Source organism: Apium graveolens, chromosome 4 (genome assembly GCF_009905375.1).
Source record: "Apium graveolens cultivar Ventura chromosome 4, ASM990537v1, whole genome shotgun sequence".
NCBI classification, from domain to species: Eukaryota; Viridiplantae; Streptophyta; class Magnoliopsida; order Apiales; family Apiaceae; genus Apium; species Apium graveolens.
The window spans coordinates 8,139,781-8,160,668 of NC_133650.1; the positions used below are offsets into that span (position 1 = coordinate 8,139,781).

Sequence of the window (20,888 nt, forward strand, 5' to 3'; positions counted from 1 at the left end):
AAATTCCACCAAAGAAAAGGTCAGTAGCTGAGATTGCTCAAAGGAGGGAGGATGCAATAGAAAAGTTGAAGAAGAAAGCAATGGACAGGCAAATAAACTCTGATTCTGACTTTCAAGACAACTTCAAGTTTCCAAAGAAAAAGCCAACAAAACAGGTACCAATAATGGAGTCTGACTCTGATTTTCACAAAAGTTCGAAGAAATCAAAAATTAGTCATGGTGGAATCATCAACCAGTTCAAAGCACCAGCACAAACAACAAAAGAAGGGGTTGACATTGAAAATTGGAAGTCAAAGACTGGACAACAGTTTACCTCTTTGAAGAAGCTACAAAAAGCAGGATTGAAGAAGCAAATGGCCATGTCTAAAAAAAGACTAAGATGATGCATTAACTGGTGTTTATTTATGTTTTCGATATTTCACTCCTTTTCTCTATTTGTCTAATTATGGTTGTGTAACGGCCCGCACTACCGGACTATTAAATCTAAATACAAAACTAAATTCTAATACAATTATCAATCCAAAATCCTATTACAAAAGTGACTATTACAAAAGCGCAGCTAACGGAAACGGTCCAAAAGTCAATCTACTCCAAAACTAAGGTCCTCGAACTCCAATGCTATTCAACTCGAATCTCGGACGAAACCTGAAATTGTAAGGGGTGAGCTATAAAGCTCAGCAAGAAACCAATCGATCCAACTAGTAGGCCAAGTAACACATACACATATAACAAAATACACCGATAATCTGTACGATACGATATACGAAACACACACTTTCGATACATATTCTTATTCTTATTCTTATTCGATACACACAATACACATAACACATAAATACCAATAATTCAAAACCCATAATTCATGCCACGACCACTATAATCCGGTGATAACGGTCCTAAATTTTCATAAAACTGTCACTACAATCCGGTGACTGCGGTCCTAAGTTCTTATTCGATATTTTCACAAACCATGGCACAAATCAGAGATCCAAAATTATCGTTGAGACAACACACATATACATCGATACATATTCTATAACACATAATGCTTTCAAATATATCATCACTTAGCCCATGTTTTGATAATCAAAGATACGGACCTAACACATAATTTTGAAAACACTAGCAAAATCGATCGGAATCTTACCTCTAAAACTGACCAGATCTGAATATAGCCTTTTTGACCCTCTAAACGACGTTATCTTGAAAAACACGAAACACGAAAGCTGAAGATAACGAAAAGATCTCTCCGAAAAGTCCAGAATCACTGAATTCTGACTTACGATGAATTTTCTACGAATTTTACAAGACTGCTGATTTTTGAAGAAAAGCCCCTACGAATTTTGATGTTAAAAACGAGGAAAACGATTATGATGTATTTATAACGAGACAAAACCCTATATCTTAAACTACAAGTTATCCATATTATAATCTGATCCAAATTTTAGGCCCAATATTCTAACCCAATTTTAAATCCTAATCCTTATCTAATTTTAATCTTTTTTATTCTATTATTCTTTTATTAATTGAATTCTAAAAAATTACGGGATATTACAGGCTGCTTGTTTGGCCTTAACTTTTAGCCGTGTATGTGGCACAATAGTTGTTGGCAAGTAGTTGAACCATTACTCCATCTTTTGACAAGTATGTAAGGGCATAACTACTTCTCTTTTGGGTCTTTTGGTGTTTATAAACTCACATTTCTATGTGCCATAATGAAGAACTCGGTTGGTGCCAAATTTATTGTTTACTTGATATATGTTTTGTTGTTAGCATTTGTTGTGCCAATTCTATTTTATATTGCATCCAACAAAAGCAAAACTAATAATACTCGGTCAAAACATTACATTACTTCTCAAAACAAGATAATCATAACTAATAAAATAGATAACTTGAGGTCTCATAATCTTAAGATACCATTACATTTCCATAGCCTATAATCTGAGGTATGAAATTATACTTTCCAATCACTCTTTTGCGGAGAAAATGTATGCTAAAATCATAATCCAAGTCACTGCTAGTACTAGCTTTGACATATTGAGAGAATTAGAATTTTGAACCAATTGAAGATTAGTTGTTTCAACGGACTTCAGCTCAGCTTCGAGGTTGTTTATCCTTCTTAAAAGGCCTGGAATGATCACGTCAGCGCGGGGACACAGGGGAGCATCTAACCACCGGAAAAAATGGCATCTCCGGTCAGCACAAATAAGAAATCGTCGACCGGTATTTGTGTTTGTCCATGCTGTTTGCAGTACAACCATTTTTCTGCAATAACAAATATCGCCCATAACTTGAATCTGATGGAGTCGTTTGTGTATTTGATGTTGGTGTGTGTGCAAAGAAGAAGAGGAGGTTATATACACAATATAACTGTTATAACATATAATTCCCAGTATACCCCTGCAACATTTGACGTTAACTCCTCGATTTGACGGGAGGGGTGTGTACTGAAATGATAGGTCGAAGTTGAGGGGTGCAACCTGAATTACGAAAAGTACTAATACATATTTGTTTTTATAACGAAATAAGAGGGTACAAACTGCAATTTTCTCTTCTAAAAATAATAAAATTGAAAGAAAATCAAAATTTGATATTTTGATTATCATTATTATTATCAAGATCACACATTTCACCAAGTATAACTACATACATACGTAAACCTGGTTGCTCACTTTTACTGATATACATATCATTCTTTCTTTTTTAGAGATTCTTCAATAAGGTAATTTCACTGCAGAAGCTTCACCATATGCCATATAAATGTTTTTTTCGTTTCTGTACCTTATATATATGTATTTATGTATGCACTGAAACTGTTTGATAAAATGTTTAACTGACGTTCATTGTTGCGAAGTTCAATGGTTCATATAATTCGCTTTATTGTTTGATTTGAATCATCTTCCAAGTGTTTCTGTTGCTTAGCTGATATGTTTAGTATATGATCATGTCATGTGACTCCTTGTGTACTAGTACTTATCGAAATCCATAGTAGACCGGCCTTTTAAGTTGAATTTAACTTCAACCATGTCTCTACGTTTTTAAGCCCAAACTTGGTACACGTGTGTACCAAAACACCTAGGAGTTTAATGTAGGCCTGTTGCGAGCAGTCACTGTTGATTATTATAGGAACTTTGCGTTTTGGGACATCGTAATTGAGGCAATGGTAATCGTTATCGTTTTTGGTGTTAAAGTTACAGACATGGCCCTTCATTACATTATCTGTGAGTTTTTGTTTCTGAGTTCTTTTCTATCTTACCTATAAGTTTGATGTTTCCAGTAATTCTTAAACTTAGCAGTACTTGTATCATAGCCTTAAATATTGACTAAGAATTGCCATACCATCAGTACTACATTCAAGAACAGTGTGAAGGTATATTTAAGTTTTAACATTGTAAACAGTAATTGGTTGTTAAAAATGTATCTCTCTTGTTTGATAGTTAAAACAATCAAAGCAAGTAGTAGGTGATGAAATATGTTATGTGAATTTTTTTCAGTGTATCAGCTATCTTTTTGCAGCTGTTAGCTTTCAAAGTTTGTTGAGCCTTGCATTTGTTGTTGCAGGTATATATATGCTCTTTTAGTAAAGCTTTGTGCCGCTTACTGAACTTGTCCTTGTTCTAAATGAGTTGAAGTTGGTTGAGTATCTTTTTTTTTGGTAATTTATCAGACGATTTTAATTGAGTTGGCATGTAGTTTGAACTAATTCTCAAAATCTGATTAGTTTGAACCAATTTTTAAAGCCTGATTTATAATTCATTTGTCTGCCATAATCATACGAGGATAACCATGCATATGTATACATTTGTCTTATATTATTATTCATCGTCAATCATATAATTAAATTTATATTTTTAAAGTTTGTTTATCTATATATAGTTAAATATATTTCTTTTGATCCCCATCATAGACTAAACCAAACAACTGAATGTGGTTAACTCATTCTCATACCCGGACGACACAATTAACTTTCAATAAATAATTTCCGCTCCTGTTTCCCTCCATTCTTATTCCCATCAGTAATAATATAAACTAGTTTTTATCATAAGCCTAACTATTTTTTGTTCTACTTAGGAATGGACGTGGCGGATTGCTTTCTAGATGGCAACGCAGACGTGGTGGAATTCTGTCCACACGAATCATTTCAACACTTGCTAGCTGCTGCAACGTACACACTTGAAGAGGGTGATCACCCCAGTCGTTCAGGTAGTATTTCTTTGTTTAATGTGAATGCTGATGTGGGTGGTGATGGTGGTGGTCTTGACTTGATTCATAGAGTCGAAACTGCGGGCATCTTTGATATGAAATGGAATCCTGTTGGGGATAATGTATGTCCCCTGCTTGCACAAGCTGACGCTAATGGTCACTTAAGGCTTCATCGTATTGAAAATGCGGGAGATGGAACAGTAGCTAACGGTGAGTTCGGTTGTCATTTACTTGATTTCTGGTTATTGATTTTAATGCTTTAATATCATGGATAATAGATTTAGTTTTTGGTAGAGAAGTTTACATAACTCTACACTAAAGCATCTAAATATTATCATGGTTTTGACTAATTACTATACTAGTTTAATACATCAAGACACACCATAAAGTGAACTACTAGTGATTAGTGAGTAGCTTGAATAAGTAGTTGTGGTCATTACTATGTAAAATGTAGTACATTGGTGAAAGTTGACTTGAGCTATCTTTAAAATGATATCTGCCTGAAAAATATATTGGAACATTTTCTGGATGCAGGTAGTATAATGAAAGAGGTGAACGATGAAAAAATTAGTTCATCCATGTGCTTATGCTTGGACTGGAATCCCTCAGCAACATCCATCTCAGTGGGGCTCTCCAATGGGTCTATATCAGTTGTCTCCTTTCTCGAGTCTCAACTAGAGATAGTACAAGAATGGAAAGCACATGAATTTGAAGTCTGGGCTACTTGTTTTGATCATCACCAGCCAAATATTGTATACACTGGTTCAGACGACTGCAAATTTAGTGGCTGGGATTTACGGAGTTCATCGGACTTGGCATTTCAGAATTCTAGAGCTCACAAGATGGGGGTATGTTGCATATTAAAGGGTCTCACTGATCCTCATATGTTACTTACTGGTAGCTACGATGAGTATCTAAGAATATGGGATATTAGATCAATCTCAAAACCTGTGAATGAAACTTCAATCTGTTTAGGAGGAGGAGTTTGGAGAATCAAACAACATCCTTTTATACCAGGCATAGTGTTGGCAGCTTGTATGCACAACGGCTTTGCAGTGGTCAAAATTAAAGGAGATGGAGCTGAAGTAATTGAAACATATAGTACGCATGAATCCCTTGCATATGGAGCAGATTGGCAGAAAATAAGTACATCTCATGAAGGCGAAAAGAAGAGGACTGCAGTAGCTACTTGCTCGTTTTATGATCGGTGCCTTAGGATATGGGTGCCAGAGAGCACTTTTGCTATATGATAATTGTTGTCTCTGGCGAAGGATCACACGAATCTTGCTGAGTGGAGCGTATTACTTGTATTTGGTGTTTTGTGGTCAAGTTAGTTGATGATTTTAATTTACATGAATGGAATTGCAGTTTTGACAACTCTTTATTGTTTATGCCAACTATAAAATGTTGTTTACTTTTGATATAACTTGTGTGTTGAAAATACTCTTGTCATTGTTCACTTTTCTAATAATGTCGTCGATCATTGTTCTCCCTCCTAATAACTTTTTCAAATTTGTATTGCTCTCCCGTGAAATTAACCAAGTGCTTAAAACAGTAAAGACAAATTTACGGTAAATTTGTCGATCTTACTTTTCTTCACCTCTCAAAAACTAAAATTTACGGTAAATCATATCGCTAATGATGAAGTTTGCATTGTAGTGTACAAGTGAACACATACTTATTTTACTTGAAATACGTGCTAGACTTAAATTACCAGAAAGGATGAAGATCAAATTGTTCATAATTTGTTCAAGAAGTAAACTGAGGAAAAATGTTTACCGTGAAATGCTTTCTTGACGGCAACATGGTGCAATTCTGTAAATTTAAGTATACTAGTTTAAGTTAAAACTTTATAATTGTTCGACTAGATATACATAATAAATTCTGCTCGTGAGAGGATAATTATCCCCTTTTTAACCAACTGAGTCAACCTTTATGGGTTGTTCGACTAGAATTTGGCTCCTATGCTTCCAAATTTACTATAACTAGACCAGCTAGGCTGGGTTCATTGAACTCCATTAAAATTAATAAATTTTGTAAATATGCAAAATCTACAATGATTAATGAATAATTCAATCATGATAAGATAAAAATTCTTTTAATATTCTATTGACACAAGGACTTTGAAAGTTGGAAGTAGTAATTATAGATTCACTGCAAGACTATGCTCGGTGCATATACGGCACTTCCAAGATTTGAAAGTTCGACGTAGTAAATCTATTGGATTTACCTCTCCTTTCATTCTTTACATTGCAATAAAATCTAAGGGGTTTACCATTTTTCTCTCTTTATAGTCTGACTTTGGATTTACTTCTCCTTTTGTTCCTCCCTTGCAATTACATCTATAGGATTTACCTGTTTCTCTCTTAGAGCATCTCCAATGGAGGCACCCGTGCCAAGACTTGTCAACTCACTAAAAATAATAGTTTTTTATTTTATTTTCCTTCCAGGTCAAATATAACAACTTTTATCTTCAATAGTTAGCACATCTTCAAATTGTCTAAATGGTTCCCACATTTGATAAATAAATGAATATGATATAATAAAAGAGGAAGTTGTAATTTGCACACATCTAGTACAAAATGTATTTTAGCTATTAAGAGGGGGTGCTAAGAGGTTGCCAAAAGTTGACAACCTTTGAGCACTCTTGCCTCTCCAATAGAAAGGCACCCAAAGATGCTTGTCACATAGATGTTGACATCCTTGCAAGCCCCCTGTTGGAGATGCTCTTATTCATAGTATAACCGATTCGTCTTTTGTCATTTATAGTCTGCTGAAAAGAAAGGCCAGTACTACATTGAATTCTTAACAGAGTACCAAGAAATTTTTGTCGTGGATTGAATATTTAGCAAGGGTACTAGGAATTTTCTCTGGATTAGCCATTATTAAGCTCCAATCATACCTTAAAAATGACAAATGGTAAAGAGTGTAGCATATGCTTTCTCACAAATATAGTCTATTCACTCTGCGTACAAAACTGAACTTGCCAAAATTTGAAAATGCATAAAATTAAACTTTCTAAAGTTGAATAAAAACTGAGCTAAAGAAGAGGTTACCATATCAACTTCAGCCCCCTTTTTGCATTACAACTGTTTGACATCCTGGAAATATTATCCTTTGCCCAAATCTAGTCATTATCCAGTCTTAAAGTTTCGGTTACTTAAATTTTAGTACTATCTTAAAATTACAAATTTGCTAAGTCTGTGTTGTAAGAGGTAATGATTTACTATCATACAAATTAATTATGTTTAGCTGTGTTGTGAAGATGGAACAACAAGCTCTAAATGGTCAGTGTTAAGTAACCGGTCCGAACCTTAAGGTGGTAGAGGAAGACCCGAACATGATCTTATACTCTTTAACACTCCCCCTCGCTATGATTGACAACAACAAATACAACAAATTCCAATACTTAACAAATACTTAAATTAAATAAATGGGGGTGGGAGGACTCGAACCCGAGTCCCTCCCTAAACCGAGCTCTGATACCATGTTAAGTAACCAGTCCGTCTCCGAACATGATCTTATACTTTTTAACAGTCAGAAACTTAAAGGAGGAGGAATTACATTATAGTTGAAGATGATACTAAAACAGACAATTTATTAGGCTATATAAACTGGAGAATTGTAGGGGCTTGTTCACCGATATAGTTCAAGTTTTCGATATTATTATCTCAAGCAATGGCAAGGATTTCAATCTTCTTCTTCTTTTCACTAATTTCATTAGTCTCAGTTACAAATGCAGCTTCTGATCTATCAGAAGAAGCTGGAGTTTATGTTGTTTATATGGGAGGAAAAGGCTCGTCAGCTCCCGGAACTTTGAGAATTGATCAAGCTCAACTTATGAACTCTTTTTCAGCAAGGTCAACTGATATATAAATATGCACATCATTGTTTCTAATCAATGATTTTGATGCATGACATTGTTAAAACAATGCACAATATGTGACATGTCCATGTTACACGTACGAGTCCTCTTTTTAAAACTTATCTCTGTTTTTTTGGAATAGAAATGCTGTTGTGCAGGTATTAAAACATGGCTTTACAGGATTTGCCGCTCATATGTCTAAGGAGGAAGCAAATTTGATAGCGCAAGAACCAGGAGTTGTGTCTGTATTTCCTGATAAAGAGTTAAAACTACGTACAACGAGGTCGTGGTCTTTTCTCAAGCTTCAACATTACCTTGACAATCCTATCCCGGAAACAAAGCTCCAGAGCTCTACTGTGAGTGGAGCTGACACTATCATTGGTATGATAGATTCAGGTGCGTACCAATAGAAATATATTCATCTGCAAGCAAATAATATGATTTATGTATTCTGTCGTATTGTCATGGTGAATATATTAAGTATATGCACTTATGCAGAAATTAATCAGATTTTTTTGGGGGTAATTATCAGGAGTATGGCCAGAATCTAAGAGCTTTAATGATGATGTTATGGGTCCGATCCCGAAACGGTGGAAAGGAACTTGCCAGGAAACAGAAGATTTTCCTGCTTCCAGTTGCAATAAGTATGCAAGAAATCTACTAAAATCCTGTTATTTTGTATTCCCAATTTTTTTTGGATGCCATCTTGACATGAAACAATATTCTTTAAACTTTATTTTTGTTAGGAAAATCATCGGTGCAAGATATTTTGACCCCCGGAATCAAACATGTAGAGACGTTGATGGACATGGCAGCCACACCGCATCAACAGCTGCAGGAGCATCCGTGCCTGGAGTTTCATATTACGGCTTAGCTCCTGGAACAGCCATTGGTGGTTCACCAACTTCCAGAATTGCAGTGTACAAAGCATGTTATGGAGGTGGCTGTGCCTTCTCATCAATTCTAGCGGCAATGGATAATGCAATTCATGATGGCGTTGATATAATGTCGTTGTCATTAGGCAGTGATCCCTATATTACTGTTAATTTATGGATAGATACATTAGCCATTGGTGCATTTCATGCCGTTGAGCATGGAATTATGGTTGTTTGTGCTGCTGGAAATGAAGGACCTGACTCTTCAAGTGTCTCAAATTTTGCACCTTGGATTACAACTGTTGCTGCTTCAACTATAGACAGGCATATCTATGCTAATGTTGTGTTGGGTACTAATCAAATAGTTAAGGTAAAATTATTAAAATGTGCATATGCATGTATATAGGATTTGCTTTAAATTATGAAATGTAAGAATTGCATTGTTTGATATATATATCTTGCTTTCTATTATAAAGGATAATCAAATCATGTGAAGAAATCGTTTTTTCAGGGTGGAAGCATTCAGTTTTCAGGTTTAAGTGACTCTCCAAAATATCCGCTAATAGATGGGGTCTCAGCCAAGGTTAAAGGCCATAACATCAGCGATGAGTTAGCAAGGTAAATCAATGATATGTTGATCACAAACTTAGCTTAATTTCAGGAACAAGGCCTACAAAAGTGCACAGACTTGCAAACCTAGTTTTCTTGTAACTGATATGTCACTTGGAATGTGTTCAGAGATTGTGTTCCAGGTTCATTAGATATTAGCAAGGTCAAAGGACGTATTGTTCTATGTTTCAACGACATGAGCAGTGGAGGTGGTAAGATAGAGGAGATAATAAGTCAAGGTGCACGTGGATTGATCGTGGTTGACGATACTGAAAAAATTGAAAGTGATCTGACACTTATCGGGCATTTGACGTTTCCTTTTACTAATATCGGTTCCAAGGATGGAAATGCAACTCTCTCCTATATACAATCAAATAGGTAATGAAAAATGTTGGATGATTACATCAAAAGTATCTTTAGGCAACTAACAATTAAGTTGCAATGCTAATTAATCAGAGATAATATTCAGGAATCCGACTGCAACAATTCAAAGGTCTGCAACATCTCCAGACTACAAGCCAGCACCTATCGTGGCCGATTTCTCATCAAGAGGCCCATCATATTTAACTCATAATCTTCTCAAGGCAAGCACAAACATATAATTGCATGTAGCAAAGTACATGTCTACTAGAATTAATGAGTGTTTTTTGAGAGTACTGATTGTTGTGAACCACCATCCAAATTAATACATATATGTGTGGTATTCGAATAACATTTTAGTCTGTACTTCTGCAGCCAGATATCACAGCACCAGGAGTAAATATTATTGCGGCATGGAGCAAAATGGATACAGAATTTGTACTCCCAGGACAGGCTCCACCAGAATACGTCGTAGTCTCAGGAACATCAATGTCAACCCCACACATTGCTGGTGTAGCTGCCCTAATCAAGTCCCAGCATCCCACTTGGGATCCTTCAGCCATCAGATCAGCTATTATGACTACAGGTCAACTATTAGTTAATATCAAATTGGTGCATTTTCAAATTTTAAATAAAAATGACATGTTACAAACTCTAACAATTATACAATTTACAGCTGTTCAAACGTGTAGCTACGGATCTCCTATTTTAAGATTACCAGGATTACAAGAAGCTACGCCATATGAGTTTGGGGCAGGCGAAGTGAACATAGAACAAGTAATGAATCCGGGGCTTATTTACGAGACTACTACCAGTGATTATTATTTTTTTCTTTGTAATCTAGGATATAACCTGTCAACGATTAAGCTTATTGCAAAGAATATTCCAGAAGGGTTTTCTTGTCCGAAGAATGCAAATAAAGACTTGATCTCCAATATGAATTATCCATCAATTGCCATCGCGAATTTTAAGGAAAATGTCGACAGGAAAGTAACAAGAACTGTTACAAACTTCGGTGATGAAGACGAGACAGTGTACGAGGTAACAGTTGATGCTCCTGAACATATCAAGGTGCAAGTGACACCAAGCAAGCTACATTTTACAAAGGAGTGTAAGAAGCAAAGTTTTGATGTGAAGTTTTCGACAAAATATGCATTGAAGAGTGATGGTTTTGGTTGGATCACTTGGAGCAATGACAAGTACAGAGTGCGCAGTCCTTTTGTCTTGAGCCTGGATGATACCTCCCATAACTGATCTGGACCATATATACGATGTACCCCTTCTATGTCTAAGTTCATAATTTGAAAAAACGATTACATATTTTCGCCACAGTTGGTTCTTCCTATAATAGATATGCTCTGCAGTTTATGGCTTCATATGCATCAGCAGTCAGTGTTGCAGTTCAGTAATTCACGAGTATATTGTCTATATGGACTACTAATAAAGTCTTCATGGACTACTAACGAATCAGTTTAGTATACATGTAACTGCAAAGCTAACTGCAGTACTCTCGTCTAGTTGCCAATGAGCCACTCCAAGTCAAAATTGCAAGATACATGTGTCAGTATGTGAAAGTGAAACTTTATACTATGATGTATGAGGCACGATAACAGAAATCATGTAGCCTGATACTGTAGAAAGAAATTGAAACAATTAGGGTATCGAATTTTTAATTAACTCGCCTCAGTTTGTTTATAGCAAACTGGTATTTAGTCAATGCACAAAGAACTATCCATCGGATACCATCTCTCTGGACTCAAAGTTTAGTGCCCAGATCTCCTATCTATTTTAGTGCTAGCTGTGTATAGTATATAAAGTGCGCGTAATTCTTGTGTTCACACATCAAGAAGGCAGTTACCAATTCTTGTGTTCATATAAGAAGGCAGTTATTGCTTTGTATAGGCTACTTTGGCTTTCTGTCCTGAATTGAGTAGTTAGCCAAAAGTACTAAGAATTTTCTTAGGATCAGGCATTAGGGGTTACATACTACTTTCTCAAACATGTCGTATATTCACAATGCGTGCAAGACTGGGATTACCAAAAATTCTAAAAATGCAGAAAATTAAAATTTCTAAAGTTGATTTAAAGATGACCTGAAGAGGAGGTTATCATATCAACTTCAGCAACAACTGGCCAACATTCTGGAATTTAGTCCTTCCAAAGCTAGTTATCATCCCATCTAAAAGTTTCAGTTAAATTTAAATACCCCCTGGAATTACAAATTTGCTAATTCTGTATCAAGCAGAGGTACTTATTTACTATCATACAAATTTAAAAGGAACTACATCCTTTGAATGGTTGAAACCTCAGTGGAGCAAACACATTGCAGTTGAGGATGTTTCCCAAATAGACAATTTATTAGGCTACATAAACTTGAGAATTGTAGGGGTTTGTTCACCACTCATCGATATAGTTTGTGATTATCACAGGCAATGGCAAGGATTTCAATCTTCTTCTTTTTTCCACTATTTTTATCTGTCTCAATTACAAATGCAGCTTCTGATCGATCAGAAGAATCTGAAGTTTATATTGTTTATATGGGAGGAAAAGGCTCTTCAACTCCTGGAACTTTAAGAGATGATCAAGCTCGGCTTATGAACTCATTGTCAAGCAGGTCAACTGATATATAAATATGCATTACTGATATGAATAGTCCATGTTACACATATGAGCAACTTTTAACTGTTTTCTTCTGTTTATTTTCTCTTGCAACAGAAATGCTGTGGTACAGGTATACAAGCATGGCTTCACAGGATTTTCCGCTCATATGTCTGAGGAGGAAGCAAATTTAATAGCTCAAGAACCAGGAGTCGTCTCCGTGTTTCCTGATAAAGAGTTAAAACTACTTACAACAAGGTCTTGGTCTTTTCTCAAGATTCAACATTACGTTGATAATCCAATCCCTGCAACATCACTCCACAATTCCTCTGCTAATGCAGCTGACACAATCATCGGTGTGATTGATACAGGTGCTCAAATTAGACCTATCTGCAAGCAAAAAATCAAATTTTTGCACTCGGTTATATTGTGATGGTAAATATATTATCTGTAGAAAATAATAAGATCTTATTTTCTGTAATATCAGGGATTTGGCCAGAATCTAAGAGCTTTAATGATAAAGGTATGGGTCCGATCCCAAAACGTTGGAAAGGAACTTGCCAAGAAACAGAAGATTTTCCCGCTTCCAGTTGCAATAGGTAGGCAAGAATCTCAGTGTTTGTGAGGGTCAATGAAATGTAACATCAGATGCACATAATGTTAGAATAGGATGCATGTGTAATTCTACACTCAGTTTTCTAAAATTCTCAAATCCTGTCATTTTTATTCCTAAAGTTTTATGTACTCTATCTTGATATGCAACAATATTCTTTCAAATTTATATATCTTAGGAAATTAATCGGTGCAAGACATTTTGAGCAACACAATCAAACATGTAGAGACGCTGATGGACATGGAAGCCACACTGCATCAACAGCTGGGGGAGCATCTGTGCCCGGAGTTTCATATTACGGCTTAGCTCCTGGAACAGCCATTGGTGGTTCACCGACTTCCAGAATTGCAATGTACAAAGCATGTTATGAAGATCTCTGTTATCCCTCAGCAATTCTAGCAGCAATGGATAATGCAATTCATGATGGCGTTGATATAATGTCGTTGTCATTAGGTGGTGATCCCTATCATACTGTTAATTTATGGACTGATACATTAGCCGTGGGTGCATTTCATGCTGCTGAGCATGGAATTATGGTTGTTTGAATTATGCTGCTGAGCATGGAATTAGCTTAGGTGACTCTCCTAAATATCCACTAATAGATGGTGTCTCAGCCAAGGTTCGAGCTCATAACATCAGCGATGAGTTAGCAAGGTAAATCAATGATATGTTGATCACAAACTTAGCTTAATTTGACCTTCTTAAACACTCTCAGCAACAAGGCCTTCAAAAGTGCACAGACCTGCAAACCTAGTTTTCTTGTAACTTATATGTCACTTGGAAAGTTGGAATGTGTTCAGAGATTATGTTCCAGGTTCATTAGATATCAGCAAGGTCAAAGGACGTATTGTTCTATGTTTCAACGAGATAAACAGTGGAACTGAAAAGATAAACGAGACTATAAATCAAGGTGCTCGGGGACTGATCCTAGTTGACGATTCCTTAAAAATTGAAAGTGACTCGATAATTTTGAGGCATTTGACGTTTCCACATACTTACATTGGTTCCAAGGATGGGAATGCAACTCTCTCGTATATACAGTCAAACAGGTAACGATAAATGTTTGATGATCACATTAAAAGTATCTTTACGCAACTCACTGTTAAGCTGCAATGCTAATTAACTGGATATAACATTCAGGAATCCGACTGCAACTATTCTAAGGTCTGCAACATCTACAGACTACAAGCCAGCACCTATCGTCGCCTCTTTCTCATCAAGAGGCCCATCCTATTTATCTGCAAATCTTCTCAAGGCAAGCACATCTTATTACACAAACGTCTAGATACATGTAGCAAATTCTTTCTCTACCAGCATTACTACATATCTGTGTGGATACCGGAATAACATGTTAATCTGAACTATTGCAGCCAGATATTACAGCACCAGGAGTGAATATTATTGCGGCATGGAGTGGAATGGACTCGTTATTTAGAATTCCAGGACAGGCTCCAGTAGATTACGTCCTAATCTCAGGAACATCAATGGCAACCCCGCACATTTCTGGAATAGCTGCCTTAATCAAGTCCCAACATCCCACCTGGGATCCTTCTGCGATCAGATCAGCTATTATGACCACAGGTCAATTATTAGTTATTTTCAAATTTGTGCATTTTTAATATATGATCCAAAACTCTTAACAATTACAATTCACAGCTGTTCAAACGTGTAGCGATGGATCTCCTATCTTAAAATTACCAGGCTTAGAAGAAGCTACACCGTATGATTTTGGAGCAGGGGAAGTGAACATAGAACAAGTAATGAATCCTGGGCTAATCTACGAGACTACTACAAGTGATTATTATGGATTTCTTTGCAATTTGGGATATAATCTGTCAACAATCAAGCTTATTGCAAAGAATGTTCCAGAAGGATTTTCTTGTCCGAAGAATGCAAATGCTGCATTGGTTTCCAATATGAATTATCCGTCAATCTCCATCTCAGGTTTCAAGGAAAATACATATGGAAAAGTAACAAGAAGTGTTACAAATGTGGGTGATGAAGACGAGACAGTATATGAGGTAACAGTTGATGCTCCTGAACATATCAAGGTGCAAGTGATACCAAGCAAGCTACATTTTACAAAGGATTGTAAGAAGCGAAGTTTTGATGTGAAGTTTTCGACAAAAGATGCATTGAAGAGTGATGGTTTTGGTTGGATCACTTGGAACAATGACAAGTACAGAGTGCGCAGTCCTTTTGTTTTGAGCTAATGAGTCTCTCTGTTTTACTAATCACTATAATAAATCAGATTTATAGTTAAATAGACAAGTCATTCAGCTGTATTGAACTTGTAAAAGTATATATCTGCATGATGAATTTATTTGATAGATTGCAACATAATACATTTTCACCTAATGTCACAACACAAGTAAGAGTATGGCACAACATTTGGAAATTGAAATTCCAGCTATCAAGAAAACTGGTTCTACAAAATTAGAATTTCGGGGAGAGAGTGAAATAAAAAGATAACTTCTCCATCTTGCCGTTAATTCACTTTAGCCTCTCACATTTATTATTAGCTCAATTTCCTGTATAGTAGACATTCTCCAACATATTTTTCCGTGCCTGATTCTGCCTTTGCACAAGTATTACTTAAGCAGACAGGCAGTACCCAGAAGCAGCTTCTTTGGCCTTCTGAAATATTGATACAGAGAGGTTGAGTGAGTGTTGAAAGTATATATTAATAAGTTGAAGCAATAAATGATTTACCTTGGATACGGCTATCCATAAATCTAGAGTTTCTACAGCCCTGCCTGATAATTGAGTTTCACGAGCAAGATCCACCCCAGCAGCCAGAGACTTTACATGTCCACTAACCAAGAGCGCTGCTGCTGCATTAAGCACCTGCATAATTGTCTCGCTGATTAATAGAATTCAAGTCAAGAAAGAAATTACAAAATTGTTATCCTTCTTTGTGTGGTTATCATCAACTAGAGTTGCTCAAGCCAAGAGTCAGGTTTCCCAGTCATTTCCAGTAAGATGAGGGCCATGAGGCAGATAACTCGAAACTGATACAAATAATTACAGGTAAATTTATTCACTAAAAAATGCCGTGGAATTAAAATCTTCCCCAGTTTTATAATATAGACTGCTTTGGTTTTAGGTAGGGATTTTCGATATTTATCGACTGAAGTCCCCATATTTGTTTACCTGGAACTACCCTTATAAATAACATGAAGAATATTTGCAATTTGAATCGGTATGTAATCATTATATGTGTGCTCACAGCTAAATTCTAAAGTGCCTACAACGGAAATCAGAGGGTATGTATATATAGCAAGATTATCACTAATGCTCTTTCTCTATCAAAATGAAGAAGCTTGTTGATATGCCTATAATGTACTTACAAATGCATCAGCTATCGAGCCCTTTTCACCAGATAGAACTTTCCTTAAAATCTCTGCATTGTATTCTGGTCCTCCACCTCGCAAACTATCCAGTGTACAGCGAGGCATCCCAAAGTCCACTGTCAAATTCTAATACTTCAAAAATAGTTCTATGAAATGACACGCCAAAATATCTTTACAATATTATCAATTATATATAGGGGAGCAAGTAAAAGAAATGTAGGAAATATGACTTTCAACCACCACCATTGACTTCTCCCTTATATGCTTTGAATATAATTAATACTAGACTCCAAAAAGGACTGTAATTGACTACCCAAAAGCTAACAAATTGATCTTCAAAACATATCAAGATAGAGGTAAGGTAATTACATGGGTCAAATGGAAACTTCTCAATCTTATCCGAGGTGACATCGAGGACTAGCCCAGGCCCTGAAAGTTCAAAGATGATATGCAAAAAAACACAAACCTTGAGCACATACATGAAGAGAGAGGGATAGGATGATCGCAAATTGACCAAGACTGTCGGTATTTCAATAGAAAACCATATATATATCCTGTCTAGAAGAGCACCATACCGAGGGGACTCATTTCGTCTAGGCCTTCTGAATGGACAACTAAAGCTCTCTTCATGCCAAAACTTTGAAGTGCTTTTGCCATTTTCATGACCTGTCAAAACAAGACATGAAACAGTTATAAATTCGGTACATGAATGGTCTAGCAATAATTATAACCCTAGAATAATTTATTAGTTATAGTGTTCGTGTGTATTAAATGTAAATGCTTGTTTCAGATTGACAATGCCACTATTTTGCTTGATATTACCATTATTTTGCTTGATATTACCATTGTTTAGCTAGTTATCCTCGATGTAACAGAAAACAACATGAAGAGAAACCAGGTGAATGAAACCACTTACAAGCTCTTCCTTGTATACCCCAACAACTGCAAAAGGAACTCGTGCGGGATTTAACATTGGTCCGAGGATGTTGAATACAGTCTTCACTTTCAGCTTACTCCTCACAGGTCTAACAACCTTCATTGCTGGATGGTAAATTGGAGACATCATAAAACCAATTCCAGCTTCATTTACACACCTTCTCACTCCCTACTTCCAACAGAAAAGACTTTTCAACATTAATATAAGAGGTAAAGCCAAACTAAAACTGCATGTCCATCTCATCTGTAATATTTACGGACTTCGCTAGGGATGCATGATTTTTACTGTTCAGGATTCATCCAATATCCACTTGTTGAACTAATAAACTATGAAAACAGGATGCTCAAAGGAACCACATGGCTTTGTTTATAAGATCCTATTACCTCTACAAACCACTCTTAAGTAGGAACATGCAGAAATGAGATGTGAGCATCTGAAATTTAAGCTTTTGGCTATATGCAAAAATCTCAGCTAGAGACAGAGACGATATGATATCTAAAGAATGAGACAGACAATCGTTGGCATGGCATGTTTAACAATGAAAACAATGATGAAGTCATGTTCAACTACTGCTGGGAGTGTTAAAAGCTTCCTTTCGAACTCAATGAGACTTAGCAAGAAGTCAATACTTGCATCTTTTTGATAATTTAAAAAGTCTGCTAATTTTCCTTAGAAAGCATTTAGGAAGCTTAGTAGACTACTTTATAAAAATATGGAGTTTCTTATGGCAATACTTTGTTTTGCACAGTTCCAAGAAAGAGATTACAACCTAGACCGGCAAGTAAAACTAATAAATATAACAAAAACAATCTAATCAATTTCAGGAGCATGTCAAATTCACAAATTTACCAACCTCGGGTTCTAAGTCTATTACAACACCTAATTCTTCCAGTACATCTGCACTTCCACAAGCAGAAGAGCTCGATCTATTCCCTTGCTGTAAAACAAGTCATGTATGCAAAACAATTACTTCATAACTCCATTACTCAAAAAAACTTCTTTAGATTGTCAAAATAAAATAAAAAAATGTTGAATACAATATATATCACCCCCACCTTTGCTACTTTCGCACCACAGGCTGCAGTGAGTATCGAAGCACCTGTCGAAATATTGACAGTGTTTGCGCCATCCCCACCTGTCCCAACTATGTCAACCCCGTCACTCAAACCTTCAACCTTGAGACAATGTTTAATCATGGCCCTTGCCAGTCCAACCACCTACTCCAATTCATATAATACCAAAATGAACACTTTTTCGATACTATAAAGTACACGAAACTAACACATTACACCACCTCTACAACACAAACAAAACATAAAATCAAAAGAGTCATACCTCTTCATAAGTCTCTCCTTTAGCTCTTAAAAGAACAAGAAAAGCACTGATCAATGCCTCATTAGCATCATTAAGTAGGAAATCAAGAGAAGACTCTGCTTCGGATTCCGATAAGTCCACACCAGCAATCAATGATTCGATCAACTACACAACAACAAAGACAACATAAAAATCACCTAAAAATCTCATCTTTAAATTATCAAATATTTCTTTTCATGCAGAAAAAACCCATTAAAACCAAGAAATGATTCAATCAACTACACAACAACAAAAAGAACACAACCATCACCTTAAAAACCCATCTTTAAATTACCAACATTTTCTTATCATATCAAAAATTAAAAAATAAATAAAGAAAACCCATAAATGATTCAATCAACTACACAACAACAAAAAGAACACAAACACCACCTAAATATCTCATCTTTAAATCACCAACATTATCTTAATTCTTATCATTTCAAAATAAAAAAAAAATCAAGAAAACCAAGAAAAAGTGCCTCACCTCACTAAAAGACACAGGAGAGGAGCTAGAATTGCTCCCACCATTACTATTTGACTGAATAAAAACCAAAGACTTTGACCTTTTAGCTTGTGTAATACAATTTGACACAGAAAATAAACAATTGGGCAGGTGAAATCTTGAATAGTTCAGGCGAGTATAAGCACAAGGGGCTCTGGGGGAGTTATATTGGAGCATGGTCATTGATGTTGAGTGTATATTTTTGGGGTTTGTATGTATAGATGATTGGTAATAAATGAGAGAATCTGGGAATTTTCAGAATGGTAAGAAAGAGGGTTGAGTCAGAGAGAGATGGGTCAACAGTTACTGATATGAGCAGACAGAAGCCCAGGCAGGTCTGATGTATTTTCACAAGTAGCAGGCTTAGGATGACTAGGAGTCTAGGATTGTGTGTGTTGGTCTCTATTTTGATCTGCCTGTTCTTGTTTAAGGAATGGACAGGATCTTGACATGTCAGGGTTTGTGTATATGGAAGTTATTCAGAAAATAAAATAAAATATATATATAGATGCTACTCCCTTACAAACCAATTTAGAATAAAAACTGAAAACGAAATAATTATTTTTTAAAAACTAATTCGAAATATAATATATATGGTATGCAAATCAAATCGATCGTTGAGAGATGTAGAAAAATATAGTAAAATCGGATTTTAAAAAAAAACTCATGATTTGACAAGAAAAATCAAATTAAAAACGAAGGGGAAAAACTTAAATTGGGTGTGTGAGGGTGCAGAGTAGTTGGGTGAGTTGATTTAGGGTCATTAGATTAAGTAGATCTAATGACTTAGATTGGTTCATAGTTTCCATTTTAATTTTAATTTGTATTCAATTATTCTCATATATATATATATGAGATTTATTTTCTAACTTTGTTTTTCTAAAAAAAAGTTGAAAGGATTCGGAGAAACCGTTTGTAGGATAGAATATGAGATTTATTTGAGGATATCCATGATTATAAATCTTGGAAATGAGATTAAAAGAAATTTATCGATTTATAATTTATCGAATAATTTATGATAAATTGAATGATTCATCATTGATTTAGTGAATTAGTAAAATGTTTTAATCAATTTATTAGCGATTTATGAGTGATTTTTGAAAAAAAATATATAATTGAGGAAATAATATATATTTCTGTAAAATTCGTAATTTTATTTTTAATTTATTTATTAGAAATTAGATATTAATTTGTCTAGATAAATATTTTAAAATTAGAATATTCTGAAAACATTTTGTGCAAGATAGTTGATTTGTGAAAAGATTTGTTATTTGTGGAAATAAGTGTAAGAATAATTTAGAAAATCGAAATTTTTTTTAGTTTAGGTAATTGTGTGTATCAAATATTTTATTTATGGAATTTACTTGGAGAGGTTGTAAATCTTTAGGAGGAAATATTATTATTTCCTAGTTGAGATATAGGGTTTTGTATCGTTATAAATACACCATATTCGTATTCCTTGTTTTTATCATTAAAATTCGTAGGACTTTCTCAGCAAAAATCAGCTGTCTTGTAAAATTCGTAGAAAATTCATCGTAAGTCAGAATTCAGTGATTCTGGACTTTTCAGAAAGGTCTTTTCGTTATCTTCAGCTTTCGTGTTTCGTGTTTTTCAAGA

The 20,888-nt window shown here is 35.4% G+C and overlaps 4 protein-coding genes across 7 annotated transcripts; 3 read left to right on the forward strand and 1 right to left on the reverse strand.

Moving 5' to 3' along the window:
• The first annotated feature begins 2,567 nt into the window (after positions 1 to 2,567).
• Positions 2,568 to 5,662, forward strand: LOC141717658 (uncharacterized). 4 transcript variants are annotated; one of them, XM_074519829.1, is made up of 4 exons: positions 2,590 to 2,722; positions 3,562 to 3,655; positions 4,072 to 4,413; positions 4,738 to 5,662. In XM_074519829.1, exons 3-4 carry the CDS (start codon positions 4,074 to 4,076, stop codon positions 5,451 to 5,453), a joined length of 1,056 nt encoding a protein of 351 aa, XP_074375930.1. In that variant the 5' UTR covers positions 2,590 to 2,722; positions 3,562 to 3,655; positions 4,072 to 4,073; the 3' UTR covers positions 5,454 to 5,662. The 4 variants fall into 4 exon arrangements, with proteins under 4 accessions (XP_074375931.1, XP_074375930.1, XP_074375929.1 ...); XM_074519830.1 differs by lacking the exon at positions 3,562 to 3,655 and having other exon boundaries at positions 2,568 to 2,722; XM_074519828.1 differs by lacking the exon at positions 2,590 to 2,722 and having other exon boundaries at positions 2,756 to 3,655.
• Positions 5,663 to 7,823: 2,161 nt separating this feature from the next.
• On the forward strand, positions 7,824 to 11,285 carry LOC141717659 (CO(2)-response secreted protease-like). The gene is made up of 9 exons (XM_074519832.1): positions 7,824 to 8,063; positions 8,211 to 8,464; positions 8,601 to 8,712; positions 8,815 to 9,313; positions 9,455 to 9,561; positions 9,682 to 9,930; positions 10,022 to 10,136; positions 10,288 to 10,498; positions 10,589 to 11,285. Exons 1-9 carry the CDS (start codon positions 7,882 to 7,884, stop codon positions 11,164 to 11,166), a joined length of 2,307 nt encoding a protein of 768 aa, XP_074375933.1. The 5' UTR covers positions 7,824 to 7,881; the 3' UTR covers positions 11,167 to 11,285.
• A 1,059-nt stretch (positions 11,286 to 12,344) lies between these two features.
• Positions 12,345 to 15,350, forward strand: LOC141718271 (CO(2)-response secreted protease-like). The gene is made up of 9 exons (XM_074520655.1): positions 12,345 to 12,526; positions 12,628 to 12,881; positions 12,998 to 13,109; positions 13,302 to 13,659; positions 13,743 to 13,777; positions 13,924 to 14,172; positions 14,264 to 14,378; positions 14,494 to 14,704; positions 14,780 to 15,350. The coding sequence occupies exons 1-9, from the start codon at positions 12,345 to 12,347 to the stop codon at positions 15,334 to 15,336; spliced, it is 2,073 nt and encodes a 690-aa protein (XP_074376756.1). The 3' UTR covers positions 15,337 to 15,350.
• A 64-nt stretch (positions 15,351 to 15,414) lies between these two features.
• On the reverse strand, positions 15,415 to 19,633 carry LOC141717660 (anthranilate phosphoribosyltransferase, chloroplastic-like). The gene is made up of 10 exons (XM_074519833.1): positions 19,254 to 19,633; positions 18,749 to 18,892; positions 18,469 to 18,630; positions 18,267 to 18,350; positions 17,393 to 17,581; positions 17,052 to 17,142; positions 16,846 to 16,905; positions 16,474 to 16,592; positions 15,836 to 15,970; positions 15,415 to 15,760 (listed from the first exon to the last, which is right to left on the reverse strand). Exons 1-10 carry the CDS (start codon positions 19,452 to 19,454, stop codon positions 15,719 to 15,721), a joined length of 1,227 nt encoding a protein of 408 aa, XP_074375934.1. The 5' UTR covers positions 19,455 to 19,633; the 3' UTR covers positions 15,415 to 15,718.
• Positions 19,634 to 20,888: the final 1,255 nt, after the last annotated feature.